This window comes from Erinaceus europaeus, chromosome 12 (assembly GCF_950295315.1).
Source record: "Erinaceus europaeus chromosome 12, mEriEur2.1, whole genome shotgun sequence".
In the NCBI taxonomy this organism is placed as follows: Eukaryota; Metazoa; Chordata; class Mammalia; order Eulipotyphla; family Erinaceidae; genus Erinaceus; species Erinaceus europaeus.
Window position 1 is genome coordinate 90,182,941 of NC_080173.1, and position 17,256 is coordinate 90,200,196.

The 17,256-nt window shown below is 41.9% G+C and overlaps 1 protein-coding gene across 1 annotated transcript in view; it reads left to right on the top strand.

Moving 5' to 3' along the window:
• Positions 1-17,256, top strand: part of DNAH9 (dynein axonemal heavy chain 9) — a 340,864-nt gene that overhangs the window by 118,141 nt on the left and 205,467 nt on the right. The window contains exons 28-30 of the mRNA XM_007522773.3: positions 80-184; positions 11,202-11,359; positions 14,468-14,606. Of these exons, the coding sequence (XP_007522835.2) occupies positions 80-184; positions 11,202-11,359; positions 14,468-14,606 (402 nt within the window). The remainder of the gene's footprint in view (positions 1-79; positions 185-11,201; positions 11,360-14,467; positions 14,607-17,256) is intronic.

Sequence of the window (17,256 nt, forward strand, 5' to 3'; positions counted from 1 at the left end):
TTATAGCTGTGTATTGATAAGCCCGGTGCTGTTGGTAATTTAGGTGCTTATTTAATTTAATTGCTTATTCTTGTTGTAGTCTTGTGGCAACATCTACAAAGGTCTTGCACAGACTGGTGCCTGGGGCTGCTTTGATGAATTTAATCGCATCTCTGTGGAAGTCCTGTCCGTGGTGGCAGTTCAGGTAAGGGGACCACCATATGTCGGGCTGAGCTTCACTGACGGGAGACAGACGACCAGGGACTCATGGTAGAGCTGTACGCAGTATCTCTTTATTCATGCAAGACGCAGTGCAATCTATAACAAGTTAGACTAAACTAACAACTAACTAAAACGAACAATGTTGTCTTTATATATACTTCCCAAGTAGGGTGTGAACAGGATGTGACGCAGAGAGGGTAGAGAGAAAAATGAGTGGTGAAAATCAGGGTGTGACAAGGAGAGGGGGTGGAGCAGGTGAGAATTCTACCACTAAACCACCAATGCCCTGGAGGGAAGGTGGTGCTTTATGTAAATGTAAGTGATTTATGTAAATAGACGGCAGTGGTTATGTAAATAGAATACAGTGGTTATGTAAATAGAATGCAGTGTTAAGCAGGGGGGATTTAAACCAAATGAAACAGAAGGGGTTTTTAAAAGCAGAATTAGAAGATACCAACAACCATAATTGATAGGAAACTTAGAATCTTTATGCAGAAGGTAGACTGTGGAAGTCTCTCTCCTTGTGTTAACAACTGTTCTTCATACACTTCTATGCCTCTTTACTGTTTCTTGTCTCTTCCTCTGCTGTCTCAGATCATGTCCAGATAAAGAAAAGGGGTATTCTGTAGACCCCTACCAAGGCTAATCCATCAGCTGATCATTGGATTCCATTTTCTTATCTGTAAAATGGAATTAAGAGCACCTGCTTCATAAAGCTGAGGAAAGAATTCAAACAAAAGAGCAATGCACAGATTCTCAGAAAAGAAAATTGTCAGACAAGGACTTAAGATTCAGCTATTCTGTTTCCTGAGAGTCTGGGCAAGTTCCTTTACCTCTCTCAGCCTAATCCACTTATTGTATATAAAATGGGGATTAAAGCATGGATGTTATTGAATGGGGTTATTTTTTTATCAGATCTTATGTAAACATTCCAATTGTCTTTCAAGAAATTCAGAAAGCATTCAGTGAACATCTACAACCTAGTATGTGCCAAGCTTAAGAATGTGGTGAAGTCTCTGTTTTGCAGATAGCTAGTAGTCCTATTTTAGTTATATTCCAAAGGGCCCATGACTATACTAGTGTTTTTTTTTTTTTCCCTGAGCTTGACATCTGATATGTAGGTGAACCCAAGTTATTGTCTGGGGAAATGATGTCATGGCTGGAAAAAGATCTAGAAAGCTGGATCAAGTTCCAGATGCTACCATGATACCAACTGGACTTCCCTGGGTAGACAACTCCACCAATGTGTTTTGGAGCCCCAATTTCCCAGAGCACTGCCCCACTAGGGAAAGAGAGAGATAGGCTGGGAGTATGGATCAACCTGTCAATGCCCACGTTCATTGGGGAAGCAATTATAGAATCCAAACCTTCCACCTTCTGCATCCCATAGTGACCCTGAGTCCATAAAGAATAAGGAAGCTATCAAGGGAGGGGATGGCATAGGGAATTCTGGTGGTGAGAATTGTGTGGAGTTGTACCCCTCTTATCCTATGGTTTTGTCAGTGTTTCCTTTTTGTGAATAAATATAATAATAATAATAATTAATAAAAGAATGTGGGGAAGGATTTCCAAATGAGTAGAACTTGAACCCCAACTTCAAAGAATGTGAATTCTGGAGACAGACATACCCTTTATCATTGTAGCAGTCATTTGAATTTTGACCCACAGTATGAGACAAAAATTCTAGGTATATTGATATTATTGTGAAGTCAGGCCTTAAAAAAAGGAGGGTTTGGGGTTGGGGGCAGGCAGTGGTGCAGCTGGTCAGGCACACACATTGCCATGCACAACGAGCCAGGTTTGAGCCCCCACTCCCCACCTGCAGGAAGGGAGCGTCAAGAGCAGTGAAGCAAGTGCTGTGGATGTCTCTCAGTATCTCTCCATCTCTGTCTCCTTCTCCTCCTCTGTCAATTTCTCTCTGTCCGATAAGAGAAAGGAAAAAAGGAAGGAAGGAGGGACGGATGATTTGATATAAGGATTTGGCTATCAAGCCCATAGACTCTAGAACTGCTAGAACAGGGGAAGAAGGGAAAGTGAACAAATCTTATTAAAAATTTGTCCTCTACCAAGTATTCCCCGCCTATTACTTCTTGCATGTTGCGTCTTGCGTAATCTCATATCACCCTCACCCAAGCTGTAAGGTGCAGGTCTAGGCATAGCTATGATGTGAGGGTATAAAATGTTGAAAGAGTAAATAAGGATAGAGGGACTTCGTAGCAGTGCAGCCAGCTGAGCACACATCTCCCCATTCACAAGGACCTAGGCTCAAGCCACCAGTCCCCACCTGCAGGTGGGAGGCTTCACAAGTGATGAAACCATCTTGCAGGTGTCTCTCATTTGCTCTCCCTTTCGATCTCCCCCCTCCTATTCTATCAAATACAAAAGGAAGGGAAGAGGGAGGAAAAAATGCCTGTCAGGAGCAGTGGATCTGTTGTGCAGACACCAAGCCCTAGCAATAACCCTAGTGGCAATTAAAAAAAAAAGTTTAAAGAGAAAAACAGAAAGAGATGAAGAAAGGAAGGGAGGGAGGGAGGGAGAAAAAGGGAGGGAGAGAAAAAGAGGGAGAGAAAGAAGGAAAGCTAGAGAAAGATTCAACCAAGTCATAGATAAACTTAAATGTATATAACAAATATTTTATGCCTTCTTCACCAGGCAACAGGAAACCCCTGAAGATTTTTGAAAAGAAAATAACCACTCTGTTTGGCAGTGGTCTTTATTTTTCAGTCTTATTTTCATTGGGGAGTTAGTTGATAGCCCACAGTATAGTCATTGACACATGGGTAAAATTTTTCGTCTTACCATGATAGGTGTCCACAAAATACTCTTACCTTCAGCCTAGATCCTTTTCCATCATGATGCTCCAGGGCCCCAAATCCGCACCCCCCAAACTCCTTCCTTCCCACCCGTCTACGTAGTCCTTTGCGTAGGCTCCATACACGAAACCCAGTCCAAGATTTACTTTGTGTTCCCCCTTCCTGTTGTCACTTCTTAGGCTCTGTCCATGAGTGTGGTCACGCCTTATTCATCCTTCTCTTCTGACTCATCTCACTTAACCTGATTCCTTCAAGCCCCATCATTTGTGACTTATTAACATTTACAAAATTACAAGTTTTCAGAGGTCTAGTTTGTGTGTGTGTGTGTGTGTGTGTGTGGTTGCTTTATATTTTCTGAAGGCATCCGTCTCTAATATGTCATTACAGAGAGATGCAGGGACTAAACCAGGCAAGACTTTAATAATGAATAACATTTAACATCAAAAGCTAGAGAAGAGAATGACCCCAGGGGATCAGAGAATAGACCAGTTCCCTAGGATGAAAGGGACACGGAGGTTAGATGAAGAAAAAGCTGAGAGGATTAATGTAATGCAGAGCTAGCTGATAACCTTAAAAATATGTCACCTGCAGGGAGAAAATAGGGCTTTCCTGCTTTGGAAGTGCATCTGATGCAAATCCTTAGACTTGGTGTGGGGGGTGCAGGAGCAGAATCCTCTGTGTCACCTGCTACCAGTCTTTGATGGGAAAGACACCATTCTTAAGATAGAAAAATTCAGATTCCATGCATTCTTTCTATCTATCTATCTATCTATCTATCTATCTATCTATCTTTATCTCTCTTCTTCCCTTCTTCTCCCTCTACTTCCTCCCCCCACCTCGAACACACATAATGGATGTCCAGATAACAGGACTGATCATTTGAAATCACAACCTGTCTATCATAGAGAGAAATAATAACGATACATTATATAAAGTACAAGGGGAAAAAAAGATTGGTTCAATTAGAGGTGTAATTGGAGGCAGAGGTGCTGGAAAGAGAAAGCAAACCCCTCTAGTTGAAAGGCAGTGGTGGTTCATGAAATTGACAAGGGACAGTGTTGGCCAGTAACAAGGATACCTAATTGGGTGTCAGGTGTCCTGAGAGTTAAAAGTAAGGGGTGATAGGTGAAAATGGTGTCAGTTAGCCCTGTGCTGTCTAATCTCTGGGCCAATAGCTTGAACAGCACAGGTAATTATGAATAATAGTAATATATAAGTGCACAATGTCTTCTGCATAGAAACTTGTCTAGGGCATGAGTATTATTAAAAGTAATGTCCTATAGGATTCTCCTGTTCATCAAACTTTGACAACCTGAAAAGAGAAATACTGTCTAATAATAAAAAAATATCTTGGGGGGCTGGGTGGTAGCACAGTGGATTAAGGGCACATGGTGCAAAGTGCAAGGACCGGCACAAGGACCAGCATAAGGATCGCGGTTCGAGCCACCAGCTCCCCACCTGCAGGGGAGTCGCTTCGCAAGCAGTGAAGCAGGTCTGCAGGTGTCAGTCTTTCTCTCCTCCTCTCTGTCTTCCCCTCCTCTCTCGAGTTCTCTCTGTCCTATCCAACAACAGCTATAACAACAGTAACAACCACAACAAAGGCAACAAAATGGGGGGGGAGGGGAAGAAAAAAATATCTTGAGATCTATGGAGCTTGGGTTTATTCAGGACATACGGAATCTAGCAAAGTGAGTTTTCAAGGTTAGTGGACTGTAAGGACAAGTCCCTTCCATGGCGGATGACACAGAATAGAGGGAAGGGCTCAGGGTCATTGAAAGTGATCAGTCTGCCTTGACTTAAGTGGTTCTCAAATTTAAGCATGGATCAGAATCACCTGGAGGGTTTGTTAATGGAATTTGAATGTCAATAATAAATGTCATACACAATTCACAGAATTTCTGCTTTAGCCAATCTGGTGCAGATCTAAATTCTAGGAGGAGGAGAAGGTAATGGAATTCTGGGCATATGCTGGGAAAATGGTGGGCTGGTCAAGTATGCCTTTTGGGTCTTAGTTTCTTCAACTGGAAAAAAATGATTGGTTTAGATGACAGTTTGTTCAACTATGATGATGCCTTCAGCCTGATAATTATCTCATACCATGATTAGAGCTGGGTTATTTTTATTTTTATTCTTTTTTATTCTTTTTTAGTTGTCAGTGGGGTTATCGCTGGGGCTTAGTGCTGATACTACAAATCCACAGCTCCCGGTAGCCATTATTCCCCTAATTTTTCCCAGATAAGACAGAAATAGAGAGGATGGGGAGCTAGAGGGAGAGAAAGACATTTGCAGGCCTGATTCACTGCTTGTGAAGTGGACCCTCTACAGATAGGGAGCTGGGCCTTGAACCCAGGTCCTTACACACTTGGCTGGTGCTCCACTGCCCAGCCCCAGAGCTGTGTGCTTTACCAGCTTTTCTGACCTCTCTTCACCCGATTAGAGCAACAACAGAATTCCTGTTATGTTTGCATTAAGCCCAAACCTGGGATCAAGTGGCCAACCCTGGAGCTGCTGGCACTCCGTGCCTTCCCTCTAGTTCTGACAACAAACATGTCTCCAGATGTTACCAGATATTCCCTGGGGTGTGGTGCAAAATAGGCCACAGGAGAGAATGCTGTATGGTTTGTTTGGTTGGGTTTTTTTTGTTTTGTTTTGTTGTTGTTGTTTTTGCAACTTCACTTATTTTTGTTGTTTATTTTCCTTCATGAGTGGCGGAAGTACCTTTTATTATTTTGGAGAAAGTGGTGACTCTAAATTATACCAAACACGACTATCTCCACTTCCAAACAAACGACTCTCAATTTACATGTATTTGACGAGGAGCTGTCCAGGACAGACTCAGTGTTCCCTCCGGCAGCAGGTGGGCTGGATAAATGTTATGTTATGTACTTACGCACCAGATTGCCTGGTTTTTAACTTGGGCTACCCCACTCACCAACTGTCAGACATCTGGCAAGATTTTTTTTTTCCTTATAACTTTTTATCTTGAAGCACTTTTAGACTTATAGCAAAGCACTTTTAGACTTACTTATAGCAAAGGTAATGTAGGGAGTTCACACGTATTCCTTCCTAGCCTCTCCTCACAGTTTCTGTAGACAAGTTCTTTTTTTCCTCAAGTCACTTTATTGGGGGTGGGGGAAGGTGCTCATGGTTTACAGTCTAGTTTATGACACACATGAATATAACATTCTGTTTGGCCTTTTTTGGGTCATTGCTTGGGTTCAACTACTCCTGGATGGAGAGGCACCAAGGCATAGAAGGCATGGAAGCTTCTCCCAGCACCCCCCCCTCCCGCACCCCCAGCACTGTAGTGACCCCCTGTGTATACTGTGGGCTTGAACCTGAGTCACACATATGACAAAGCAAGCACCTTCCTGGGTAAGCTATCTTTCTTTCTTTCATGATAAAAAAAAAAATGAACATCTCTTTTTGTTTGTTTATTTATTTACTAGAGCACTGCTCAATTATGGCTAATGGTGGTGAAGGGAATTAAACCTGAGACATTAGAGCCTCGGGCATGAGTCTCTTTGCAAAAACATTATACTATCTTCCCTGCCCAAAACAGGAATCTCTCAAGCAGAGACACAAGCCCCTGTCATTTTTTTTTGGGGGGGGGGAGATTAATGGTTTACAGTCAACAGTAAAATACAGTAATTTGTACATGTGTAACATTTCTCAGTTTTCCACATAACAATTCAGCTCCCTCTAGGTCCTCCTTTGCCATCATGTTCCAGGACCTAAACCCTCCCCCCTATACTCCCAGCCTGTTTCTGTCTTTCCCTGTAGGGCAGGGCTCAGGAGAGGTGGGGTTCCAGGGTCCATGGTGAGGCCGTCTGCCTGGGGAAGTCAGTTGGCGTCATGGTAGCATCTGCAGTTTGGTGGCTGAAAAGGCATTGAGATATAAAGCAGAACAAATTGTTTACTAATCAGGAACCTCAAGGCAAGACTATAGCAGATGTGATTTGGGGTCTCCATTGTGGAAAAAGATAGTAGACTCTACTAATGTTTGTCTGAGAGCCATCCAGTCCACATTCTGCTTTGTGTTTTCTTATTTTTCAACTGGTTAAGCTGTCTTGTTGGCCCCGGTACTATGTTATGCCTCAGCTTCGTCTATAACACCCATCCACTTCATACACCCATTAAGAATACTGGATGGAATAATCCATATAAATTACTCGTCTAGCTCCTAGTATTCATGACACACGCTCAGTAACGGTCAGTTCTTGTTTTCATTGTTGTTTCCTCCAAAAGCAATCTATCTTTAGTGGAGAAACAGACTCCCATGGGCGAGGGGTGCACCCATTGATTTAGATCTAGTCTGGGCATATCTGTCTGTGTGCTTCCTCTTGGGTTCTGAGTTCAGTCTGTGGGACTGAATCTGTGGGAATCTCCTGCTTCCACCCTCAGCACCTGTAGGAGCTCTGGACTTTTCCACCATAAGAACTTTTTCCAGACCTCCTGGACCCTGCCCATGGCTGTGTTCCAAGGCTTGTTCCATGAACCTCGGTAGCTACCAGGCAATGAAGAGATGCCAGGCAGATGGTCTCCTAATCTAAGCGAGCCTGCTGTGGGCACTGATGCTCCCATGATAACTGCATCCTCGAGTCTGTTCAACACTCTCCCTCAAGAGCCCCTCGTCCAGAATTTCACACAAAAGCACAGATGCCGCCAATCCCACAGTGCACCATAAATTATTGATGAGTGTGGGGAGAGAATGCTGAGTCAGAGAGAATAGCAGAAAGGGGAATGGGTCTCTCACCTTTGCCTGGGCCCAAAGATGTCAGGACAGCGATGTAAGTGGTAATTAAACTCACTTCCCTACACTGAGGCGAGGCAAGTGCTCAGTATATTCTATAAATGGAGCGGCGTGGGGGGTGTGGGAGGGCTAAATGAGAGTCCCAGGCTCTAAAGCTCACACCACTTATAATGATGAGGGTAGTAAGAGGCTCTGTGATGCTGTAAGAACAGGCCGAGTCAGATCAGTTGGCTAGTAAACTGGGTGCTGGAGATGGCCTCTGCCAAAATGACATTGATATTCTGCATGGATTAAAGTTTCAAACTAATTGCTGAGAGCTCAGATGCATTCAGTCATTAGAGCTTCACTTTGGGAAAAGAGCTGAATCCTAATTGCAGGACTGTCACGCTTTCTGGCAGACACAGCCCTGCTAGGCATGGGAGAGAGCCTTGCTCAGAGCTAGATGGTCCAGCTGCCTCTGCCACCACCCCCACCCTCTCTCTGCCTATAGTTCAGTTTCTCTCTTATTTGTAGGCTCGATCTCTCTTCCTCTCTCACATATACAAAGCTCTAGTCCAGTCTCCATAGAACCTTTAATGGAGGTTCTGAATGTAGATACACTTGATCCTTGAAATATCTGTGGGTAGCTTTCAGGGTTACCTTTCAAAATTCTTGAGATGTTGGAAATATTCAGAGACATTCTAGAATCTGGATGGACAAGTATACATCTTTTTTCTTCCTCGCCTGTTGCTGATTATTTTTCTACATGTTTTCACAATACAACAAAAGTAAAATTAATAGATGGATTAATTTCACTTCTGTCTCTCCTCCCACCTGCTAGAACCATGGCCCAGTACATAGATGTGACCGGGTTATGTTTCAGCTTAAATTTACTCTGGCTTTGGGTCTCATTTAATCTACTCTTTTTAGGTGCTCATACAGTCTGCTCTAGAGAGGTTGAATGTGAAGTATTCAGTCAGCACAGGGACTCGGCTGCAGTGATGAGAATCACATTCACATTTGCAATTTCCATGTAGACTGCTGCTGCTTTAAAGCATGTTCCATATGCACGACTTTTTAACAGACTTCATCTCATTTAATCTATACAATGAGACAAGATGTCATCTCCAAAATGCATTGGCTAAAAGCCCAGATCCCAGAATTTATTTCCTTGGACTCAAATCCAGGTGCCACCACTACTAGCGCTTTTCATCACAGAGAAGTGGGACTGAGGGTATTAAAATGTCCCCTCGAAGAATTGTGGTGAGTAGAGAGTGAGGTAATATAAGCTCTCAGGACAGCATGTGGCATGTGATCAGCGCTAATCTTCTTACTGTTTCTACAGAAGAAATGTACATTCAGAAAGGGCTTATTAGGTATACTTGCCATTAACTCCCCAACTTTTTGTTTAATGCATTAATTTATTTATAAAATGGAAACTCTGACAAGACCATAGGGTAAGAGGGGTACAATCCCCACCACCAGAATTCCTTATCCCATCCTCTCCCCTGATAGTTTTCCTATTCTTTAACCCTCTGGGAGTATGGACCCAGGGTCATTATGGGCTTCAGAAGGTGTAGTTGCTTCCCTGCTGAACGTGGGTGTTGATAGGTCTATCCAAACTCCCAGCCTTTCTCTCTCTTTCCCTAGTGGGGCCGGACTCTCGGGAAGCGGGCCTCCAGGACACATTGGTGGGGTCATCTACCCAGGGAGTTCCAGTTGGCATATTTTTCACATTCTTGTTAGTGATTTAGCATTGTTTTATAAAACTATCAGATTACAGCAGTGCTTCCACATACAATCATGTAAGTCACTACACCCCTGCCAAAGTTCTCCCAAACTCCCCCCCCCACACACACACACAGATACATCTGTATTTATAGTTGCATTATTTATAATAAAGTATGGGAACAATCTAAATGAATGTATAAATAAGTTGGGGAATAAGTTTACAATGAAATCATCTATTTTTTTTTTAAAAAGACTTATTAAAAAATAATGAATCCACCATCTCTGACCCATCTTGGATGGAGCTAAAAAGAACCATGTTAAATGAGGTTAAGTCAGAAACAGAAATTGAGAAAGAAGAACAGACAGGGAAAAACAAAGTAGAATTTGACTGAGTTTGGAGTAGTTCACCAAAGAAAAAACTCTGAGTGGGGAGAGGGTAGATATTTAGCTTCACTATGGGGGGGGGGGTGAGGGTAGGGACACAGACCTTTGGTGGTGGGAGTGGTGTTAATATACACTCCTATTAACTTATGATCTTTTTCTGGTTTTTTTTTTTGCCTCTAGGGTTATTTGCTGGGGCTCAGTGCCTGCACTATGAATCCACTGCTCCTGGAGGCCACCTTTTCCCATTTTGTTGCCCTTGCTGTTCCCTTTGTTATCATTATTATTATTGTTGCCATTGCTATTGTTGTTGTATAAGACAGAGAGAAATCGAGAGAGGAGAGGAAACAGGAAGAGGGAAAGAAAGATAGACACCTGCAGACCTGCTTCACTGCCAGTGAAGCAATCCCCTTCAGGTGGGGTGTTGGGGACTCGAACCGGGATCCTTTTGCCAGTCCTTGTGCTTTGCGTCATGTGCACTTAACCCACAGCACTACTGCCCAACCCCAAACTAGTAATCTTATAAATTAGAAAAAGGCATGAGTGAATAAGCAAAGAGGTGGGGGGTAGAGTAAAATTTTTTTTAATTCTTATTATCTTTATTTATTGGATAGAGACAGCCACAAATCAAGAGGGAAGGAGTGATAGGGAGAGAGAAAGACAGACATTGCAATACTGCTTCACCACTCTCAGAGCTTTCCCCCTGCAGGTAGGAACTGGGAGCTGGAACCCGGGTCCTTGTGCACTGTAACATGCGTGCTTAACTAGGAGCGCCACCACCCAGCCCCTGTAGGGTAGAGATTATAACACCATTCCAGCATGCGTGGTGTTGAGAATCAAACTAGAAGCCTACCATATACAAGTCCTGCATTTTACCTATTGAATCACCCCCTTGGCAGCTACACCCAAACTTTACAGTGTTAAAAATATGGATAAAGGGGCCGGGTGGTGGCGCATCTGGTTGGACGCACTTATAATGTGCAAGGACCTGGGTTTGAGCCCCTGGTCCCTACCTGCAAGGGGAAAACTTTGCAAGTGGTGAAACAGTGTTGCAGGTGTCTCCTTTGTCTCTCTCCCTTCTCCATCACCCCCTTCCCTCTAGATTTCTGGCTGTTTCTACCCAATAAATAAATAAAGATTAAAAACTATGGATAGAGGTGGCCAGATTTCTTTTAGAGATGTGCATATGTCCATCAGGAAGGGCCCAAATACATTCTGCCTTTCCATTACTGAAAGGGACCTAGAATAAGCAATGTGCTGTGTGTGACCATGAGGCCCTAGCTTTGGCTATCACCCCACCACTGAAATGCCATGAGGACAGTTTCTGTTGATTTCTTCACCAGGTAAAAAGCATTCAAGATGCAATTCGAGATAAGAAGCAGCAGTTCAACTTCCTCGGGGAGGAGATTAGCCTGAATCCCTCTGTGGGTATCTTCATCACCATGAACCCAGGCTATGCTGGCCGCACAGAACTACCTGAGAACCTCAAGGCTCTCTTTAGGTGAGTGTTAGCTATACACCATGGAGGGACAGAAGAGAAGAGAAGTTTCAAGGCGGGCAGTAGCGCAGCAGGTTGAGCACACATGGTGCAAAGCACAAGGACCAGCGTAAGAATCCCAGTTCGAGCCCCTGCCTCCCCTGCAGGGGCGGGGGTTGCTTCACAAGCATTGAAGCAGGTCTTCAGGTGTCTGTCTTTCTCTCCCCCTCTCTGTCTTTACCTCCTCTCTCGATTACTCTCTGTCCTATCCAACGACGACAGCAATAACAAAAATAATAGCCTCCAGGAGCAGTGGATTCGTAGTGCAGGCACTGAGCCCAGCAATGAAGAAAAAAAGAGAGAGAGAGAGAGGAGTTTCCTATATTATCTTTCTCTGGCATTTGTGTATATAAGAAGATTTGAAATAAATAGATTTGAAAAAACACTGTGACTAATAGCACCCCTAAAATAATGCTTTGTTTAATTGTGTTCTGTTCTCTTTTATATTTCAAAGATATACAGTTGTAGTCTGGCATTTATGGTCTATACAGTTTTGCACTGTTTTGTTTTTGTTTCAGATTATAATAATCATATTGTGTTTTTTTTCTCTTTTGTTAGATATTCTTAACAAATATCATTTCATGACTTTATTTTATTCTATTAAGTGTATGAGCCATGGTAATTGGTTAGCACCCATAGTTAACCATTAATTCTGCTTTCTAGCATTTAAACTAAATGTACGCATAATGCTGTGATATACATCTTATATGAAAGTGTTATTTTTTTCCTGCATGTACGATTCTTTTCTTTGACTAGATTCTCAGCAGTGAAATCATTGTGTTAACACAGAGGAGAATTCTTAAGGCCCTTGACAAGCGTCACCAAGTTGATTTTTAAAAAGGTTATTGCCCACTGATATTCCTTTCTAATGGTGATGTGTAAGAACACCTCTTCTGTTTAATCCTGCCACCTGGAAAATTTTCTCTGTATCATGATACCAACAAGAAAACATAAATGAATTTACTAGTAAGAAGTGAAGTCTTCGTCATCTTCATTCAGAAGACAGAAGTTAGCTTCCTAAAGAGGAAGGAGAAAGAGGCTTGTTGGTTATTTTGAGGGGAGGGATTTCTGACTTACGTTTTCTCATCTTTGGACTGAAAGATTCAATGCTCAGTGTTTGGAGCCTCAAAGGCTAAGAGGCGGCCAGATAGTTCTCTAAATACTTAACAGTCCTCATGTTAAATTTCTCCTTTAGTAGCAAAAAAAAATTTTTTTTTCTGCTTGGGTTATCACTGGGACTCAGCCCTTTTGTTGCCCTTGTTTATCATTGTTGTTGTTGTTATTGTTGTTGTTATTGCTGTCATTGTTGGATAGGAGAGAGAGAGAGGAGGGGAGGACAGAGAGGGAGAGAGAAAGATAGACACCTGCAGACCAGCTTCACTGCCTGTGCAGTGACTCCCCTGTGGGTGGGGAGCTGGGGGCTCGAACTGGGATCCTTACACTGGTCCTTGCACTTTGCACCATGTGCATTTAACCTTGTATTATAAACAGCAACAGGGGTGAGTTTTCACAATATTTCACCTTGAATTTCACATCCATTGAAGAAGATTGGAGGACACAGAAAAGTATTTCTAAGCAGTTAACATAGCGTCTACATTTACATTGTATAAGACATAAACTAGCAGCATTCGTCTTTCATCCACTTATTGCATCCATCATCTGAGTGCATATTTCTCCTGATTTCACTTTGAAAGATAGCATTGAGAATCTAAGTATTTGATTGTTCCTTTGAAGTTGAATGCAATGGAAAGAAAGCTAGAAAAAAATAGCCTCATAAAATGTATCTGAGCTTTTATAGAGGGGTAGAGAAAATGCACTTAAAGAAATGCAATTATCCTTAGGTGTAGCAGTGAATAAAAATACTTTTTTTTTTCACTAGAGTACTGATTACCTTTCCCTACTGACTGTGCCAGGTATCAAACCTTGTATGCAAAGTCCATGCACTACTACTCCAGTAGTACCTTCCCAGCCAATTAAAATAACTTGAAATTAAATATTCTTCGGAACAGTGGAAATCAATCACAGTGAATCTTTACATAGAGAAAATAATACCCTTCTATATTCTAACATAAATCATTGTGTGACAAGGTAAGGTGAATTGGTACTTACTTTAGGTCTCAGCAGCATTAGCTATTTACGTTTGTATTCAAGTACGCACTGAATTTAGCTCCTATGCTTATAGACTTGGTGAAGAAACATATTGAAAATAAGAAATGGAGAGATTCTTGGGTTTTTTTAATAGACTCCAAGAGAGATTCAATTCCTCATCCTTCACTTTTAATCTATTCTAGATAGCCTGCTTTTCTAATCAGTGTTTTATGTAAGAACTGGAATTTTTTTTGTGCCAATACAGATAATTTATTACATTATGTTTAGTAAAATAAGTCAATCCAAGATAGATAAAAATAGTATAATGTATTACACATGGAACCTAAAAATATTCCAAAGTCATAGAAAAAGATAATCAGGCTTGTGGTTATCAGAGGTAGAGAATAGGATGCTAGGGGAAGCAGAGTTCTGAAATTGGAGGAAGGTATTCAAAAGGTACAAACTTCTAACTCTAAGATAAATACTAAGGATACAATATACAACATGGTAACTAGCTAACAGAGCTATAGTATACACAGAAAGGTTGTTAAGAGAGTAGTAACTAAGAGTTATCACAAGAGATTTTCTTCTTTTTTCATTGAGTCTGTATGAGGTGGATTCAGTTGAATATATTGTGGTTATCATTTCACAATATATGTACATCAATATATCATCCTTCATACATTGATGAACTGGAATTTTAACACTGGACTCAGTAAGATGAGACTTGAAGTCTAAACTCTGCTCTGGTCTTCTGATATCATTTATCACTTGAGTCAAAGAAATCTCTTTCTTTATCCTTATCTAACTCATCTTTAAATGAAAAGTTTTAAAGGAAGTTACTGTTAAGGTCTAATTTTTTACACTTACCGATGCCTCCACCTATCTCCATCTATGATCTGAGCCAGTGTGTCTTGTCTTAAAAGTTCCCCTTTAACTGTGTGGTTGCCAAACTACATTATCACTCTGTTTTCCTGTACACAGACCTTGTGCGATGGTTGTTCCAGACTTTGAGCTGATCTGTGAAATCATGCTGGTTGCAGAAGGGTTCATTGAAGCCCGATTATTAGCTAGAAAGTTCATCACCCTTTACCAGTTGTGCAAAGAACTCCTCTCCAAACAGGTATGCTGCCCTGACAGACTGTATGATCAACTGTGCATGATTGTCCCAGCTTTGAATTGGTACTAGGGTCAGTTTATTAGGGAAACATATGAGAGCCTTCTTAGAAAGAAATGTTATACCCAGAAGCGTGTGAAAAACTCTCAATGCTTCTACAATAAATAGTTGTTTGTTTATTTCAGTTCATTGGTTTTCAAAATGATTTGACTGCAGAACTGTTTCCTCTTTTTTTTTTTTTTACTAGTGATTTAATAATGATTGACAAGACTGTGAGATAAGAGGGTTACAGTTCCCACCAGCAGAGTTCTGTAACTCATCCCCTCCATTGGAAGATTTCCTATTTTATCCCTTGGGGAGTATGGGCCAAAGATCTTTATAGGGTATACCAGGTGGGAGGTCTGACTTCCGTAATTGCTTCTCTGCTAAACATGGGCATTGGCAGGTCGATCCATACTCCAGCCTGTTTCTATCTGAACTGTTTCTATTTATTTATTTATTTTTAAATTATCTTTATTCATTTGTTAATTGAGACTGTCAGAAATCGAGAGGGGAGGGGAAGATAGGGAGGGAGAGAGACAGAGAGTCACCTGAAGAACTGCTGCAGGTGGGGACCAGGGACTCAAACCTGGATCCTTGCACATTGTCACATGAGCTCTCAACCAGGTGCGCCACCACCCGGCCCCTCCCAACTGTTTCTTAATAGAATATTTAGCAACACCTCACAGGTCACTAATATCCCATGAGAAACACTGAAATTGAATCTCATACATCTTTTCTGAGCAATAAACATGTATATTCAATGATATTTATCACAAGTACAACTACCCCTCTTATCCCATAATTTTGTAAATCAATATGAAATCACTAATAAAACAGTACCTCCAACTCAGTCTTGGGGACATCACTTCTCTTGCATTTTTTACTATAGCAAAGTAAACCATCACTTACTAATTCTAGAACACTTGACTCTGTCCTCTTCTTTAACTCCACATCTGATCGTGGATTAATGGATGGAATACAATTTATTCTAGTCTGTCATTCTCAAACACATCTCATTTTCTTTCCATATTCGCTACTACCACTTTCATTCTAAACACCACATCTCTGGATTTAACTATTGGAACTGCCTGTCAGTTGTTTTCCCCACTTCTAGTCTTGTTTCTCCCATCTTTTGTTCAGCTACAAGCTATAGTGACCATGTAAAAGTGTTCCTCACCATCCTGGGCTTGTCCCTTTGTGCATAAGACTGTGTGGGGCTCTTGTCTTTTACATACTTTCACAACCTTGGTTCACAGTCCTCTCCTTCTTGCGCTATGCTACTCCTGCAGTGGCCTTATTTTAGTTCAGTATGCCATGAAGACAAAGAACACGGTGGCCATAGGTAGACCAATGGTCAGACTTTCATGAAGAAACAATATTAAAGGGGCCAGGTGGTGGCGCACCTGGATAAGCACATACTTTACAATGTGAAAGGGCCTGGGTTTGGACCCAGGGTCCCCACTTACAGGGGAAAAGCTTCACGAGTGATGAAGCAGGGCTTCAGGTGTCTCTGTCTTCTTCCCTCTCTATCCACCCCTCATCTCTCAATTTCTCTCTGTCTCTACCCACTAATAAACAAATAAATATAAGAAAAAGAAAAATGAGTGACATTTGGGGAGTATGGACCAAAGACCTTTATAGGGTATAGCAGGTGGGAGGTCTGACTTCTGTTATTGCTTCTCTGCTGAACAGAGAACAGACTCCCTCTTTTAAAAAAAAAAATATAGTATTAAATAAACCCATGACGCACATAAATCAGCCAAGCCCAATAAGAAAGAAGTATAGTCAAGGAACAGAGTCTATAGCTTCAAAGATGGGAGAAGGGTTAATTTCAGATATAACTACCATGCCTTCATTGTCTTCATGGTACGGTTCATCATTCCTTTCTAGTATGTACTTTCTAGTACTCTACTGGTGAGCCGCGCTGTGGAGAAGAGAGAGAGAGAGGAGATCCGGAGCGAAGAGGGAACACAAATCTTTATTTGCGCTGGCACCTCAGAGTTGGGTGAGAGAGAAGCAGGTTGGGCCATGTGGAGGTAGCTAGAATGGCCACCTCACGCAGCAACCTTTCCTGCATCTAAGCACCGAAGTGAAGGGCTGGCAAGAAAGAGAGGTGCGGAAGAAGGGCTTTTATGGGAGTAGCTCTTGTGAGAATGGGAGGAGTAACCAAAGCACTCCAACTATTGCGGGGAATAGACAATGCCCTGAGGGCACAACATGGCGGAACAGGCACTCCGAGAATGTCCCAACTCTCGTGGGAACTAGCAATAGCCTGAGGGGACAACATGGCAGATGTGACTGCATCTGCACAATTTCCCAGCACTCTACTACTATTCAACGGCCATAGGTGGAACTTGAACTTAGGTCTGAGTTCAGATGCTACTTTGTGAAGTATTATACCATTTCTCCCACCCACTGTGTTGCTCCAAGACTTAATATTAGCAGAACAGTCCACTCTTTCATGGAATCTATGATCAGAACTTGTGATCATTAGCTTCTACTTTTGACGATCTTTTAAAGAACTATTTTTTAAACCTTTTTTTTTTCCCCAGGAAATTTTAAGGTCTCCAAGGTAGAGCATGAAAGCTCAGCCTTGACTATTTCTAAGAGTGAA